This window comes from Coloeus monedula (assembly GCF_965178545.1).
Source record: "Coloeus monedula genome assembly, chromosome: 5".
Lineage (NCBI taxonomy): Eukaryota > Metazoa > Chordata > Aves > Passeriformes > Corvidae > Coloeus > Coloeus monedula.
The window spans coordinates 1,940,510-1,957,674 of NC_138785.1; the positions used below are offsets into that span (position 1 = coordinate 1,940,510).

The 17,165-nt window shown below is 40.1% G+C and overlaps 1 protein-coding gene across 2 annotated transcripts in view; it reads left to right on the forward strand.

Moving 5' to 3' along the window:
• Positions 1 to 17,165, forward strand: part of ANK2 (ankyrin 2) — a gene marked incomplete at its 5' end in the record, with an annotated part of 129,831 nt that overhangs the window by 12,904 nt on the left and 99,762 nt on the right. For both annotated transcript variants that reach the window (XM_082282025.1, XM_082282026.1), the window contains 2 exons: positions 6,723 to 6,821; positions 7,332 to 7,430. In XM_082282025.1, the coding sequence (XP_082138151.1) occupies positions 6,723 to 6,821; positions 7,332 to 7,430 (198 nt within the window). The remainder of the gene's footprint in view (positions 1 to 6,722; positions 6,822 to 7,331; positions 7,431 to 17,165) is intronic.

Below are 17,165 nucleotides of genomic sequence, written 5' to 3' on the forward strand. Positions count from 1 at the left end.
CAGTTCTGGTTACTCCCGGGTGGCTAAAGGGGTAGCCATGGGCTTTCACCTCATTTCACAAAACTATATGTGTTTTTATCACTGGTCAATAGTACCTATAACGTAACATTAAAGGTACTTAAATGTTGTGCTTAACACACTGTCTCCCCTTTCAGGAAAGTTATTACTGCTGTAAAAATACACTGTTAAAGTTCCACCACTGATATGACTATAATGTGATAGAATGTTTTGGCTTGGCTCTTTTGTAGGTCTGTCATATAAATCCAATTACTTTGGCTTCATAGCTTAGGGACCTACATTTGCAACATTTCTTTAAGTGACTAGAAGCATCAAATTTAATAAGACTCTAACTGTGACTTAAAATAAATATGCAGATAAGTGTCTGCATCAGTTCTGAGAAGTGTCTTGCCTTTCTAGTGAAATCACTGCAGTTTCTTTGATGGGGAATTTGACAGCTCAGGCTTTATGGTGCCCAGCTTTCCCCTATCTCTTAGCCAGATTTGATCAAAGTGACCACTAACTGGACAACGGCAGTGCCATTTGGAAGTCAAACCCTAGAATTGTGACCACTATTTCTTTTGGGAAAAAAAAAGAGTAAATGGAAGAATAAGAAGTGAAATCATCTAAAGTATTTGGAGCCCTCACTGTCCCTGCTGAAGGAAAGCTGCAGATGAATAAAGTAGGTGTGTGTAAAAATGGAAGCTAGGGCACAGGAGTGAGAGTGGATCTGTTGGCTGTGCCAAGGAATTTAATGATGAGGAGGATAAGAGCTGGGGCTTTTCATGTTCTGCTTATTGAAAACGTATAGAAAGGTTCTTGTCTTACTGTCTGGGAGAAGGTTTCCCTTACAAGACTTAGTGTCAAGGAAAAACTTCCTGAGTTATATGTGACATGACCTGGCAAACTTCAAGTTGCCCAGGTAGGAGAGAGTAAAGCTAGACTCAAGTTCTTACATTCAAATAGATCCAGCAAGTTTTCCATCTTTATTTTAAGTACCAGTAGTAACAAAGAGATTCACCCCCAGGACAGAGCACAGTTAATATGATCATTACTTAGGAGCATTACAAAGTTTTTTCCCAGCATTTGTATTCTCATGTTGGTTATGAGAGGAATATGACAAAGGTTGCTGCAGATTTATCTGCTGTGGAAAGTGCTTCCCACCTGCAGCTGGTGACACAGCTCCTCTTGCACTGTGTAGGTGAGATCAGAGCTTTCACCATCCACTGAGCACAGCCAAGCACTTCAGATTCCAGTTCTGGTGCCGTGTAAAATTGCTTACGGAGATTTTTGATAACTAAGACCCTCAGTGCTTCCGCTGATTAAGCATCACCGGTGTATTGTAAATTCTAGTGGGAGTGGGAGCAGACTCCCTCTGCTAGAGGTCAGGGAATACTGAGTAAGCCATCACAGCTACTACTGCAGCCTTCAAGTTATTGCTACTCCTTCTTCTCCTCCTCAGAGTTTGACAGGGGTGTCCGTGTCATTGTGTTCCAGCTGTCTAAGGGGAGAAGCAAACACAGTCTGTGCAAAATGCAGGGGTGTATTTTATTTTTAAGAGTGAGATATCTCAATGCTCTTTTAAAAATGAAGCCTTGTATGTGCAGGGTATTTTTTTTTTCAGAATAATGCTATTTTTAGACTAGATCCCATCTGAGAAAACCATACACAATGTTAAATACAAGCTTTCCTGAATGGAGAGAACACCCGGAGATTCTTTCTTGAGTTTCAATGGGTTTTTTTTGTTTTCTTTTTTTTCCAGATCCTGGGTTTTCAGAGTGGTATGTCTTTATAGATAATCAAAGTATTTTCCCAATGTAACTCTTGCCAAGATATGATGGAGCTTAATGTTTCTGGATATACTCAACACAGAGAGTGGTTAATAATACAGTTATATAGTTAATAATTAGATATTACTTAAATATGCTTCACTGAATGCTCCCTTCATAACAAATTCACTTATTATGGAATTACTTACTTTAATCTGAATTCAAGTACTCTCATCTATTCTGAAAATCATAAATCAATTCTGTTTATTTCTGGAGAGAGTAGAAATGGCAGGGGACAAAATTCCCCTGTTTTAAGAAGAGTCCCTTAAAAAACAAATCCAGTTCCTGGTATTTTATAGGACAGATAACCGATAGTCATGGGAAATCTCTGAGTCCTTTAAAGCTGTTTTTCCTATGTTACAGATGTAGTTTTTTAGGATGTGGTTATTGTTTGTAGTTAATGTAGCAAGAGAAGACAGCTTGTTTCTGCATCATGTTCAAAATGTTGATTAGCAAAACGAACTTAAATCTTACACTGTGCATTTGGTGCAGCCCAAGGTTCCAGCAGGAGTTAGACCCCAAAGTCTGACCATTCTGAGAGCTCATCAGCTGCCTGCTGAAACTGAATTGGGGATCCAAAGGCAACATAGAGTAACATTGCTCCATCTTGCCCTTGGAGACCTGTCCGTTTTCAAGGTGATGTCTTGGAAGGAAAAAATGCAATGGGTGCTGTCGTTTGCTTTGGAAAAGTCTTTTGCGTTCCTCCATGAAGTCTAATGCCTTGAATAGAACAGGATTCAAATATTAGGTAGTTTTGGGGGCCTCCAGCTGCAGGGCTTTTTGAGCTTCTGTCAGTTTGGCTTTTGCTGTCGTTTTGTTGGCTTCCTTTTAATTTGACTGGTTTCTATTCCTTCAGTGACATCGAGACAGAGCACAGCTGTTAATTACTCCCTCTTTCCCTCCAAACAGAAAGGCACTGTCTCTCCCAGCAGTGCCAGCTATAGTCTGAAGGAGCACTGTAGCATAATGAGGGCAGCAGTACTACATTTGATGTCACTCAGGGGGTTAATTCAATTTCTTGACTTCCTAGACTATTAAGCAACATAAAGTGAGAGTTTTCATAACCTGATAATATTTTTCTTTTTTTCCCACTGTCCACTTAATTTCTTCGTGGTATTTTTAGGAAAAACTTCCACAAACCTTGGGACTTCAGAAAGCCAAGCCCAGCTCTCTAATGTGCCCTTTCCCAAATCTTTCTTGAAAAGAGGTTGCCACATGTGCTTTTTACTTCCCCGAGAGATTTATTCGGAGAAGAGACTTTGCAGAGCCATCTATTAAAGAGAGAAAATTATTTGAGTTTAACAAAGACTATGATACTGCTTTTTAGTTTCTGCCTCTGCTGGCAAAAGGAGTTAGCACCACCATACAGAGTTAGTCACAAAAGCTTTTTAATTTTCATTGTGTTTTGAAGTTATGCTTTACTGTTGGACTGTTTTCATAGAATTTTTTCCCCACTTCTTTCAAACACTTTTTTTCCCCCATCTCTACGTTTTTATGTTCTTTATCATCCTCACTAAGTCTCACCAGCAGAAGGTGAGTCGAGCTTTCTAGGACTGGCAGGTTATTGTCTGTACCTGTCACTTAGAGCTGAGCTTAGAAGGGAGGGTGTAAAAGCCCACAGAGCGCTGACTTGGCTGATGTAAAATGTCCTTTGAGCTACAGGTTGATCTGGTGCTCTGCCAAGACACTGCTTTTCCATGGTGTCAGTTTGCTTTGGCACAATAGGGTTGGGTGGGAATAGGAGAAGCTGTTGAATCTGGGTGGTGTCCTGGAAGGAGTAAATGGCACAGGAGGATTGATGCTGAACCAGGCATTGATGAAAGAGCCTCCAGTCCATGAGGATCGCTCTATGAGGCAAATGAGTACAAAGGCAGAGGTAGCAGGGACTTTTTTGGGTGATTTCCAGACAAAGAGCAGTGATGGTGCCTGTCTTATGGGGAATAAGTGACTGACTTTGGACTGGCTTTAAAAAGGCTGGTCATTTTTAGGACGTCCAAGAAATCTCTGGACTTTTCCAGTGTGGTGAAAATACCTGGGGTGGCACTGCAGGAAGTCCTGTGAGCAGTTGGTGGTATGTGAACATGTTTGTAGCACTCCATGGGATACACAGCATTGACGTCTCTGCCTCAGTGGTAGAGGAGAGAGAGAATTGAGGGAATCAGGCACTACAAGGAAACACTTGGAAACAAGAACCAGCTCAGAAGGCTCAGTATTATGTTATTTTATGAGAGTTAAAATTACCAAGGCGTCTCCAAAAGAATGGCAGTTATGGCCTATGCAGGCTTTGTCCTTATGCTGCACAGTTTTCCTTAGCAGACGACTAATTTCACCCTCCCCAACTGTTTGGTGGGTATGGGAGAGAAAAAGGGACGTGTCAGAAACCTTTGTTATTCTGAACTACAAAAATCCATTTGACAGGAACAGAGGAGTTGCAGTGCTTAAATCTGAGATTCCATCATCAGAAGCAGCAGGGACCAGCCACGTGGGCTGGGAAATAATTGCAGCGTTGGTTCTGATTAGGGAGAAAGAGAACAAAAGTTGCTTTAAGGCTTCAGTTGTGCTGGCCCTCAGCATTTAAAGTGCAGGGCTTGCTACTGCTTACTCCAGCTTGCTTTATTTAAGGAATTATGGAATTTGCATGTCTATAGCACTATTTTTAAGCTAGAGTTTCTTCCTATAAGCTTTTTACTGGACCTTCACTATTAATTTTCTTCATGTTTTAATGAATTAAAGAGAAGTCCTGTGTTGCAAAGAAACTCAATCTATGCAGCAATATCAACTTTCAGGTGCTTAATATGTGGCATCAACAGATACGTGTCTCAGAGGTAGGAATACAAGTGTTTCAGAAGCTTAAGCACTGGGACAAACCTTGCTCTCTCCATATTTTGGTACATGGTAAACTAAAACAGAAGCTTATCCTCACTCTTTTGCATTCAGAAGTGTTTATGGGTCACGAATTTTGCAATATCTCTGCTGTTTGTGGACTTCAGTTTGTTCCCAAGGAGTGAAGAAGGTTAATAACATGTCGCAGCAATACATCAGCTGTGTACACTGTGAGGAGGACAAGCTGCCCTTCATATTCCCGTGGAAAGTGTTGATGACAGAATCTGTGAGATCAGATAGGGGAACGGGTCTTTGTTCTTAAAAAGTGAGGAGAACACTGTGTTTGCCCACAAAATAGTATTTCAAAGCTCTCAGCCACTGTAGGTAGTAATTATGGTTAGTTGATAGTCAGCTGAGATGAAAAACCAAGAAAGATCAGAGCTTTCTGAAACATGCCCAGGCTGCAAAATATTCCCTGACATGCGCAGTATTCCTCGTTCTGGTGCTTACGGTCAACCTCACCACGTATTTTTGGCTAAGGATTTATCCTTTACCAGGGCATAGCGCTACTGCTACCCCTGGGCTCTGCAACTCCATAGTAAGAGTGTTTCCTCTGGAATAAGGATGTTCTGGTTGCTGCAGCTTTTCCCACATAATGGGGTTGATGCCGCATTTGTCATTAACATTTCCTAACTACCAGGCTGCAGAAGGGTGTTCCTCTGCTTTTGACAGCCTGGGACTGTGGCCTTTCTTTAGTTCCTTTGCTTTTCTCCTAGTTCCACTTCTGAATTTGACCACAAAATCTGCCTGTGCTGCTTACATGGATGTGGAATTAAATGGAGTTAGTGCAGAAATGCATTTGGATTGCTGTGTCTGAAGCCATTGGACCCACTCCCGTCAAATGCCTCCTGTGAAGTGCTAAGTGTTTTAAAATCCCACTGGGAATTACAGGCTTGAACTGCCTCTCTAAATGGACAAATAAAAGCCAGAAAGTTGCTTGTTTATTTCATATTTGAAATGACTCTGAACTGCTCAGAGACAAGGAAGGTGGTAAAAATTACACAGTGCTGAATTTGCTGCTGGTTACTCAAATACCTGAGTATTGCTCCTGATGTCTGCAATATGGAAACCAGGAGAATGCTGGAGGGAATAGCAGTATTTGTTGCTGTCACCTGCCTGATGTAGCATGAAAAATACCTTAGGATTGTGAAAAACAGGTTGGCAATTCAGCTACAATAGACTGCAATTTTATTTTTTTCCCTTGGGTGGAATGGGGATGCTAGGAAGAAGGAGATCAAGTTTCCATGGCAGGAATTTATATGAGATAAAGTATCCTGTTCCTGTTTAATGTGGATAGGATTTACATGCTGGCTTTCTTAGGTTATTTTTTGAACAATCCTAGCTTTTATTTCATTAATTTTCTTTTCCTTTTTGACTGAGATGGCAAAATGTCAAAGCTTAGTGAAGACTTGCTCATCAGACACCAGCAGAGGTACCAGATCAAGGATCGGTTTGGAAGTCAAAAGTGGTCAACAGCTATTTTGGCCTCTTTGTGCTTTTGGGTTTCTATTTGATACCAGTTTTCCCAGAGGAGAGACCAGGGTTCAGGACAGCTGTGTCAGCATGGAAGAACCCTGACTGAGTAGACATATCCTGTGTAAATTTGTCTAAGTCCTGTGATTTCTCAGTATTAATAAAACCTCACTAGGGCTGGATAAGGTTATGGTAAAGTGAGGCAGAAAAATCACTCAAGTTTTGAAATACTGGGCTCCATGGAGATGCCCAAGGTAGTAGTCTATGGAAATGGGAAGCTATTAGAAAATAAGGAATCTTTTCTGGATACTCACAAAATACAGTTTGTTTTAATGTATTTGTTACTGTGAGAAAAATGTTATCGGGGAAGTTTGTCCCACAGAGCCTTGGCTTAAACGGCCATGTCCAAAGTATCTGACTTATGCAGACAGTCAGCTAAGAGATGTAATAGTAGTCCAGCTCCTAATCTTCTCCTTATCCCTGAGTGAGGTAGGAATGTGCATCTGATATTTGTAATGGATCTGGCCCTTGTGCTTACAGAATGGACTTAATGCTCTGCACCTGGCAGCCAAAGAGGGCCACGTGGGACTGGTACAGGAATTATTGGAAAGAGGCTCAGCTGTGGATTCTGCCACTAAGGTAATTCATGCACGTCTGTAAGTTTATTCAATACATGTGAGAAATACAGAAAAAACCCCAAAAAGTACAAAATAAGAGAAGAATATAATTACTGCACTGATATTTAAACTGTTATTTCTGTTACGGCTGGGGAGTCTCTGCTGAAGCTCACTGGAAGTAAGTGAAGAGGAAAATAGAATTTGTACTGTAATAGAGGGGAAGCATTAGTGGTTTTTAGCAATGCCAGATTTTCCTTATTTCCAGTGACAGGTTCTCTGTATTTTAAGGAGAATTAGTATAGCTCCAAGTAGTAGATTTTTTCAAATTTGTGAAAATCTGTAACTGACTTTACCATATCTGGAGTCTTTTTACCCATGGGCACAAAGGAAAGAACACCCATGGGATAAGTTGTTTTTCCTTTAGCCTTTCCACAGGCAGGCACATGCGCATGAATGCTATAAAAAACTGCTGATGGAAATGATTCCTGAAAAAGGTTAATGGTAACTTGCATTTTCCACTTCCCTCTAACAGAAAGGGAACACAGCCCTGCACATTGCATCCCTAGCAGGACAAGCTGAAGTTGTCAAAGTTCTGGTGAAGGAAGGAGCCAATATTAATGCACAATCTCAGGTATGGTGCTCTTGTCCCTTCTCAGTTCTGAAAGTTATTTGGTGAGCTTTTATAAGATAGATCTGCGATATTAGGCACTGCTTCTAAACATCCAAGCCTGAAAAATCAAGCAAATGGAGGCATTCTTTGGTAAGTAGAATAAAAGTAAAAACTGAATTGACGTCATTATGTGCTCATTGTGTGATACCGGAACTCGTATTGTTGGTGACTGAAAAAATTCTGAAACAATTTATTGAAGTGCACTAGGAATTCCTAAAATATTTCCAAGTGTATAAATATTATATGTGAGTGGGATTTGGTGAGCAGTAATGAAGATAATTTCTCAAGGGCTTAATTTGTAAAATTGCTTTTTATGGTTATTTTTTGGTAAAAGTTTGCAGATAACTTACTCCAGGCTTCCAAACACTTTCTTTATGTGATCAAAAAGAATTTCCATCAAAAGTTTGCAATGTACATTTGAACTGGGGAAAATCACCTTGTCCTGGCAGGGAAACCAAGTGTAAAAATGGTACTCTTATTTCCACTGACATGAAACTCGTCTGGTCTTCCAAAACACACCAGAGGATGGGGTGATGTCTCCTACCTATGATTTCCTTTGATTAGGGCTAAGAGCCATTTCTCAAATAAATAATTTGGTTAATTTTTGTAAATGCTGCCTTAATTATAGCAACTGTCTTTAGCTATAAGGGGCTGAACAGATGATATAGATGATAAAGAAACCACATCTTTCTGAGGTACCTGGCTGGTGACATCCTCAAAAAAATTTAAATTTTCCTAGCACTAGCTCCACACCTTGCTTACCCAGACCTGGGAAACTGGGACCTGGAGGGTTTCCTGTTGTTTGACGTTACAAATTCACCATGGACCAGGGTAAAGTAAGTAGAGAGCAGGAGATGAACAAACAGCTTTACAAAACGAATGTTCATCTGTACCTTTAGCACATTTTAAGACAAGAGAAAGCAATTGAAAAAAACTTTAAGCTGCCTGACTCCAAGATTTTAACAATGTGTTCTCTATTATGCTTTTTGCCCCAAAATGACTGAAGAGCTCTCTAAGGACAGCTGATGGTCAGTTGCTCCCCATGCTCTATTCCCATTAAAGATAAGAAACGTAATTCCTTCGTTCAAAAATATAGCAAACTCCTTTCATAATGGACAAACTGGATGTTTTCTTCAGACCTTTATCAGCCTTTTCATGTAGAAGATAAAAAAGTCTTTAATGTTTTGAGCATGGTAAGAGAAATAATTGTAAAAAACAATACTTTCATGAAGCATTATTCCTCAAAAAGTCTTTGTGAAGGTTTTTCCTTAGGCTGAAAAAATAAATGAGGTTTTCTAAATTTAAAAAAACCAAACCAGCAATTAGAATTGGAAAATGTTTATGTAGTATTCTAGTTTTAAACACATTTATTGTTCTCACTGGATGCTTTGTGTAGTGTACACAGAGCTGTTAACAGGCATTTGCTACTTGACTTAATTGAGTTAATCTGATGGAGGACATTTTCCCCGTTACTGCTCACTGGTTGCCTCCAGGCAGGACGGGTTGGAACTGCTGGGATACAGATGTCCTGCATTTGTGCCTTGTTGTCTTAATTAAATAAGTCCTGTTGACTTGACTGGGAGCTTGAGTCCTTAGTGTGGTGTCATCCAGCTTTGGGGCCTTTGAGTTGTGTCTTTCTGGCCTGCTGTGCTTTTCCAGAAGAGGTGGATGAGATGGATAATAGCTGCTTCAGGCAGGAGATGTTCAAAGGCTCTTGCTGCCACTGCCAGAGGAAACATTCCAGTGGAAGGTGTCCCTTAATTATAAAGTAACTTTTTTGTGCTCTGTGAGTGGAATGAAGCCGATGAATGCTGCCTTTCTGCTTAAGGTTGCATTGACATATCAAGAATCACATATCACAGGAAATGAATGTTAGAGAGAAAAAGCCCCAGAAACTCCAAAATTAATAAAGAATAGACACATGATTTATGATAACAGATGAAGAAAGGTTCAAGCATACATAACTACAGCTGGTCAAAAAAGAAAAATAGGAAGTTAGAAAAAGGGAAGAAGAATGACTGAACAGAATCTGCTTGAGTTCTCAAATAATAAGGTTTATTTATCTAGAAACATGTCACTGATGGAAAAAAAGGAGAAAAAAATCATATCAGGAAAGAGCTTAATCGAGAAAGTGAGAAATGAACAAAAATACAAATTAAAGGTAAAATGGAATACAAAAGTGAGAAATTATAACTGAAATGCTCAACTTCTCGTTCTTACATTTTCCCTCAATTCCACTTTTAAAAATAGGTGCCATATTGTCACCTTTAAATTTTTTAGGAGCAGTTGTTGCTATTGAGGGCATATTACATCTTCTCCTTGGTATCTCTGTTATTTCACACTTTATATTTTTTAGGCCCCTGTGAAGTGGCATTTGCTGGTAGTGATTTAATGCCAGGAGAGTTACTCCGGTTGGTCCATCACTTCCTCTTTAAAGAATTCGGTACCTGTCAAGGCTATTCTCATTTTCAGTGATGACAATTTCCCTTAGTGACAAAATTTCTTCTCTGATTGTGCACTGGTAGATAAAGGAGTAGTTGCAACTCCAGCTTGTTCAGTTTATCGTTTTTCCTTTCATTTTCTCCATTAAATTGCATAAAAACACTGTCCTTTATCAAAACTTATAAGCAATGACATCTGAAACACCACGCTCATTTCCTAGTTCCTTGCAACAGCAAAATAACAGAATTATCTCAGAAAATGCTATTAAACCCACTGTACCCACTGGGATTACAAACCCCATCTGTGCTATCTGAGGCCGTTAAGCATTCTGTGCTCTCATTTTATAGATTTTGGGTTTATATTAGATTACTTTGCCCTTCAGTTTCATGTTAGCCTTCAGAGCTGTTATTCTGTTCATCTTCCTCTTTTAAAAACTCTGTTCCTTTAGAGCTAACATGTCATCAGTGCTATTTTTAGAAAAGTAATTTCTATTTTGATGCAAAGCCTAATGGCACAGTGATTACTAATTGAATGACTCCACTTCCAGTTGCATGCGTGCCGTTTGAGAGCTCACGTCTTCCTGGAGTGTGTTTCAGGCAAAGGGTGGGACGAGGGCACACCCAGAATGGCCCAAGTTTTACAGGTTGCTGCTATCTCTTGGCATATTTCCACCAAGAACTGGACAAGTGTGGAGTGTTTTGGTTCAGTTAGAAGCATCTTTTACTACAAATGTTAAATAGTAAATATATTTATATAATGAGTATCTATAAGCCCTTCACTTGATTGACTCCACTCATAGTTCAATGAGCAAATCTAGACAGGTATCATCAGGTGAAAACCTGATTTCTGCAATTTCTCTCCTTGATTTGACCGTGGTTTTGGTCCCGTGTCGATCTGACTGGGCTGCACTTGTTGATAATGAATGGATGGTATGAACAAGAAGGCACGGTGGGTAATGGATCCACTGGGGCATTGCAGGCTGTTCCTTTGACCTTTGTGTTTCCTTGCAGAACAGAACAAGGTCCATGCCATGGATCGATGCCATCTTCTGTACTATGTATTCACTGGGGTGGGTGATCCTCTAGGTACTTTTGAATTTCAGTGGGAAATTCAGGCCAAGTCTTCAGGGAGCATTGGATTGTTCCATCAGGCAGACCCATGGAAGTGGAGTTGGCCACTCACTTCTGTCACATCCACCCACACCCATGCCCCCGTGACACACTTTCACTGAGCCTGGTGTTACACTTCTTGCATAGCTGGATCATCTCTTTACCCCAAACTTCTTCTTAGTTGTTGCTTGTGCATTAGAAAAGTACTTACTTTTTGTGCTCTTCCTCCCAGTGAGATCTACGTTTTTGAGATATCAGGAATTCGTACGTGAGTTCTTGAGTTTTTTTCCAGGTGGAAGAAATATCACCAGATTTAGTGAGTCCAACCCTTTCTTCTGATAAATTACTCTTTGTCCCTGTCACTTTCTCTTTAAGTCATCCTGGACCATCTGACTCAGGTAGAGGCATCAGAGATGTCCGATAACTGGAAATCAGCCTTCCAAATGCGCTGATAGCCTGACTGCAGTAACCCTAATAACTGAGTGTACCTGTAGACTGTCCCTGCAGCAGTGATGCTGAACTGTCCTGACCATGCCTTCCTTGCATCCTGACATTGCTCCATTCCCGACAAGGTCAAGAAAAGCCTCCTGTGGACAGTTGCACCTCCTAGGGTGAGGCACTTTGATAAATGCCAAGTGTTTGAGGTATAAAGCTGAAAAGTAGAAGGCAAAATGAGTAAATATAATCTGCTCCTGTTTGGGAACTGTAAGGAAACTGTCATGCCCTGGAGTCACCTAAGAAAGAAGTGATTCCCTTCAATTTTAAAATTCCTGCCACTAAGTTTACAACGTGATGCGTTCCCCATTAGCACAGGTTGTGTTTTGACCCTTGCTTTGTTTAGGGGCCCTCACGAAAGGAGGAGCTGCCTTTTAATCATCAGATTATTTAAAGTGACCCAGATACGGAGAACAAGGATTAGATAAATCAGTCCTCCCCCAAGCTGATTTTGTTATTTAAAAGCCCTCCGGTTTCCTTTCCTCGACATCCTGCTCTAAGCACATTGGGCACACATTAGCCAAGAAATATTTTTGCTTAAATTTGCCCCTGTTATGGTCACCACTTCCTAGGTCAACACACAGGAGATGCTATTGTGACTGCTCGAGCATTCTTATCCAGACTTCTCATCAGATGGGAGCAATCCCTAGAGTGGCACATTTCCAAAAGGAACGGTAAGAGCTCCTTGAACGTCCACATTCCGTGTTACCACAAAAGCAAAGGGAGGATTTAGGTGATTCTTAGAGAAGTGATCAGCTTTTCTCTCTCAGGATGCCCTAGGATTTGCTTTACCAGGGATTGCTCCCGCCATGGGTTGTAAGGATAATCTAACCTTCGGAATGGAGTACATTTTGCAGAGTATTTGCTACTCCATTATGACAAAAGGTTTTAATTCCACCAAGTGGGTTTTTCTGCTTTTATATCAATATATTTAGAGCATCAGATTTTTAGCTGCTGTGTATCAAGAGGAGTAATTTAGCTACAGTTTGTCATTGCTAATGTAATAAAGGGTCAGGCCCATTATTTGTTCACTGGAGGGGAAAAAATGGAAGAAGTGCCTTTTAGAGGATTATATGGGTTTTGAGGGACATAAACAAAAGTTGTACATTAAGAAGAATGAAAAAACCCAAATATTTCAAACAACAAAGACTGAAAACCAACTGAAAATATTTACAGTATGTGTCTGAGTCCATTTTACTGTAAAAGTGCTATAAAAGAACGAGTGGTCCAGATGGAAAGATTCTGATTGAAACAAGAAATGTTTTTTTCAGTCAGTAATAATGATTCTTAAAATGTATAAGCTTTAGGGGGCTGCAGGAACTCAGCATGCCAGTGGGAAGGATAAGGGCTTACCAGACCAACACACCATGTTTCTCTCCTGCTGGGATGACACAGTGGTGACTGTGAGAACCAGGCAGTGCAAATGCTAGCCATGTATATTTATGAATGTAGGGATGACTGAGCCACAACCAAATAAGTAGAAACATCTTTTTTTTTTTTGCTTTAACACAATATTGTCTTCCTTCCAGCCCTCAGCCACACACAATAAATGGATACTTTCAGGACTGCTTTTCTCTTACCATGTTTTGGAAGACAAACCCCAAATGCAGTTTTGGATGAGTGCCCAGATTCAAACCTGAAACTCTTCCCAGACTAAGCCTTTGGACCCTCACCTATGCCCAGTATCAAGGTGGTGTCTTCTTGTGCATGACTAATCTGTTCTCTTCCCATTATTCTCCATCAGCTCCATTTCTATTATAGGCTCCCTTGGTATAAAAATGCCATTTCCAGGGCATGGAACATCTTGATTCTGCCTGGCTGTGTTTCAGGCTGTTATTACTTTGCTGTCCTTGAGGAAAAAATTGTGGTATTTGAAGCTGCTGAAATAGAATGTTTGTGCTCTTTAAATTCAGCATCTCAGCTCGGAAGTGACTTCAACTCACACTTCCCAAGAGGGGCTTGCAGTAGGGAGGCAGCAGGTGTCATATACGTAGTGCTGCTCCTGGAGTCCTGGGTGATATCTCATGAATGAACTTGCCAAGTTTGTCACAGCCCAGATAGCATCATTTATCCATAGGCTTTGTCATTATTGCCATGGTGTAAGTGTAGAGTGGCAAACACTGTTTATATTATTAGGGAATTAGTGGGACAGCTGAAGGGGTGGTGCTATTTTCAGTGTAGGCTTCTGTGTCACTACATTTTAAAAAAACATTTATTACAGGTTAGTTTATAATCTGTTGTCTCATCTGTAAATACTATTTTCTTTTTTTTTTTTTTTTTTTTTTTTTTTTGGTATAACTGTCTGGACCAGTTTAGGGACCAGCCTCCCTAAATCCAGTAATTCTTATCTTGTTTCTGGGTACTTTACTCATCTTCTGTGGGACTCTGTCGGCCTCAGCATCTGCCATGTGTGATGGATGCGAGAATTGTCACCTCAATGATTGGCTGACACTCGCTGGGGGATTTTACGACAGGTTAGAGTACAGCAGCTTGCTTTCCCCTTAGGGTGTGCCACTTCACATCCAGCATTTCTATGTGCACAAATACTTACATCTAATCTCTGTGTCATCCTCTCTAGCACTTTCTATTATAAAAGGAAATGATAGCCCAGGCAAGTGACTATATAACGTACTGCTCATTTGGAAGTATGGAAGAAAGATTGTGCCCAGAAAACATGTGGTGCTTTGGTCAGAAATCCACAGTATTTCATTCTGTTGTGGATGTATCTAAAAGTGTTTTTACTGAATCTCTCTCTTACAGTGTGGGTATAGGAGCTCTTGATTTGAATATTCCCCATCTTTCTTCAGAGTAGCCTACTTCCTGTTGACTATATGGCAAAGTGAGATTCCTTAGGCATCTTAAAATTAAATTATATGAACTTCCCTTTATCTTATCCCTTTATCTTATACCCTTATCTTCACAAATTTCACAGTTGCTGTTAGATTGAATGTAAATGTAGATGTCATAGTTCAATTATTTATGAGATTTTTTTTAGTGAAAAAGAGTATGGATTATCTGTGTCATGGAAAAATATAGTCTAATGAAAATGACATGCGAAGACAAATAATTGTTATAATTACTGCTATGTTAAAATCCTGGATTTTGATGTAAGCTGAGAGCAACCGAAAAGAGACGTTTAAAAATCAACATAGGTACCTTGATCTATCCTTAATTCACCCTTTTATACAGAGAATCTCTCGTGCTCGGATACAATCCTCTTATGAAGAGTTTATTTATAGATTGGCTGAAAATAATGCTCTGAGCATAATGCACTGAGCAAAGTTCCCAGAATTGTGATATTGATGGTTCTGTCAAGACGTGTACTTTGAATTTAGCTTGCAGATGGCATTTATTTGTCACTCCCATATTTCATTGATTACAATTAGTTTATTGCTTGGATTGTTAGAGGATTTTTCACTGAGTCGCACAAGGGCTGAGGATGGAAGACACCGCTGGGCTCATTTTGTCCACCCTCTGCTCAAGCAAGGTCACCCACAGCCAGCTGCCCAGGAACATGTCCTGGTTTTTGAGTATTTCCAAGGATGGAGACTCCACAGCCTCTCTGGGTGACCTGTGCCAGTGCTTGGTCCCCCTCCCAGTAAAAAAGTGTTTTCTTAAGCTCAGTTTGTGCCCACCACCTCTGTCCTTTTCCTTCCCTGCATAACATTGTCCTGTTTGAGAGAGAATAACCTTTGCTGGAGTTATTTTCTCTCCTGTAGAGATTCCTGGCAACTGGGATAAGGGAAACAGTGTCTGCAGGTTGAACTGTTAAGGTGATGTGTAGGTGCCACTGATTTAGACTGGTACTGGTGGAAAGTGGGGAAAACAGGAAGATGAGTTGTCTGTTGCTGAATAAAGATTTAGATCAGAAACTTACTGTTCTTGTTGAAGTTGAGCAATATTCTGAAGAACAGAAAAAAACCCTGGAACAGGTCTTGAACTTGAAGGCCCCCAAATGACCATGATCTTACTGCATAAAAAATTTTAGTATTAGTATTTTATTAGTATTAATATTTATATTAGTATTTTAGCACATGACCGTGGTGCACACAGGTCTTCTGATGTGTGTGAGCTGTTTGATGAATAATCTAAGTTTGTCTCAGTTATGTCTCATCCTTAATGTCAATATCTGTTTTTTAAGTAAAACTATGTAGATCTGAGCATTTTGATGTAAGCCATTGCATGAGGTGCCAGTTTTCTTGCCTTTTCCGGTCATCTCTGTCATCCAGTACAGTCTTAAACAGTTCCTAGACATTTATAAAATAAAATAGTTATGTTCATCTGGGTTTATGTTAACTAGTTAGTCAAAGGATATGTTGCTAATTCTCATGAAGCCTCTTCAAATAGGCACAGTGTTGAGATTATATATCTCTATTTTCTGTCTTTTCCTTATCAATATGTAAAAAAGGATATATATTTTTATATATATGGATATAAGGTATATGGATACTATAGGTATGTGGACACTAAAGTCCACAGCCAGCAGTTCAGTACTGCATGTGAAGAGGAACCTTAGTTCCTTGAAAGGCTGCCATGAAATAAAACTCCACCAAGCTATAGAACTGCATCAATACTCTAATAATCGCTCTGCTTCTTCAGTCTGTGTTCTTCATTAGGGCTTGGGCACAATTTAATTATACAAATTCTGAGTCATATATAGACTTGCCAATTTGTATTAATAGCTTGAAGAATCATTTGAGAGCTACTCATTTTCTTCAATTAGCCAGTAAATCAGTGAATGTAGCAGAAAGAACAGAGTATGAAATACTCTGTTCAGTGAGAATTTCTCACTCTGACGTTATATTACAGCAGTAAACATCTTGCAGTACACATTTGTGGGGCTAATGAAATTGGAGTATTCTGTCCTCACCACAAATACTCAGATGAAACAATTGTTGGGAAATGAACGTTATATATTATTACACAATTAATTTCGATTTTTCGGGTGATGCACCAAACCTAAACATACAGACATAACACGATTGCACAGCTGGGCTTTACAGGAAAGAAGAATGTAGTGCATTTCTCCTTTTCCAGGTCACAGTCGGTATTCTTCCTTTAATTCTGGATAGTATGGGATCCTAAACTGAAGGGAAATTTATTGAAATAAAAAGTGCCCAGCACTGGCCCAATAAAATTGCTGAGTTCTATTCCACATGTTAAGGAGAGAGGTCAGTCTCCCTTGCAGTATGGCCATGGAGAATAATTTCCCAGTATGTCATGGATGCAGCAGGAGATGCTTTGGGACAGTGAAACAAAAGTCAAGGGAAAATGTTTTCTTTAGTTTGGGGAGCTATGGGATTTTGAGCTTTGAAATATCTCTAGAAGCAGAACAGAGAGCTGAAGCATTGGCGTATAGCTCTTGGCAACTAAAAGATGAGAAACTGGAAAGGGGATTTTAGATTGACAAAAGGAAATGAAGGGAAGGATCTGCTTTTGTGTGGGCATTTCCATTCAGCTGCAGGACTGGTTGAGAGAGAGAAATGCTGTGGAGGAGACAGACAGATCACAGAAACCATGTGGGGTGGGAGGAGGATGGAACACCTGGGGTCCAGTGGCCAGGGGAAAAGGAAGAGCTGCAGCAGGGCTAGCACGTTATCCCACTGCGCACAGATTTGCCAAGGAGAGCAGGCATATTGGGAATCCTAAA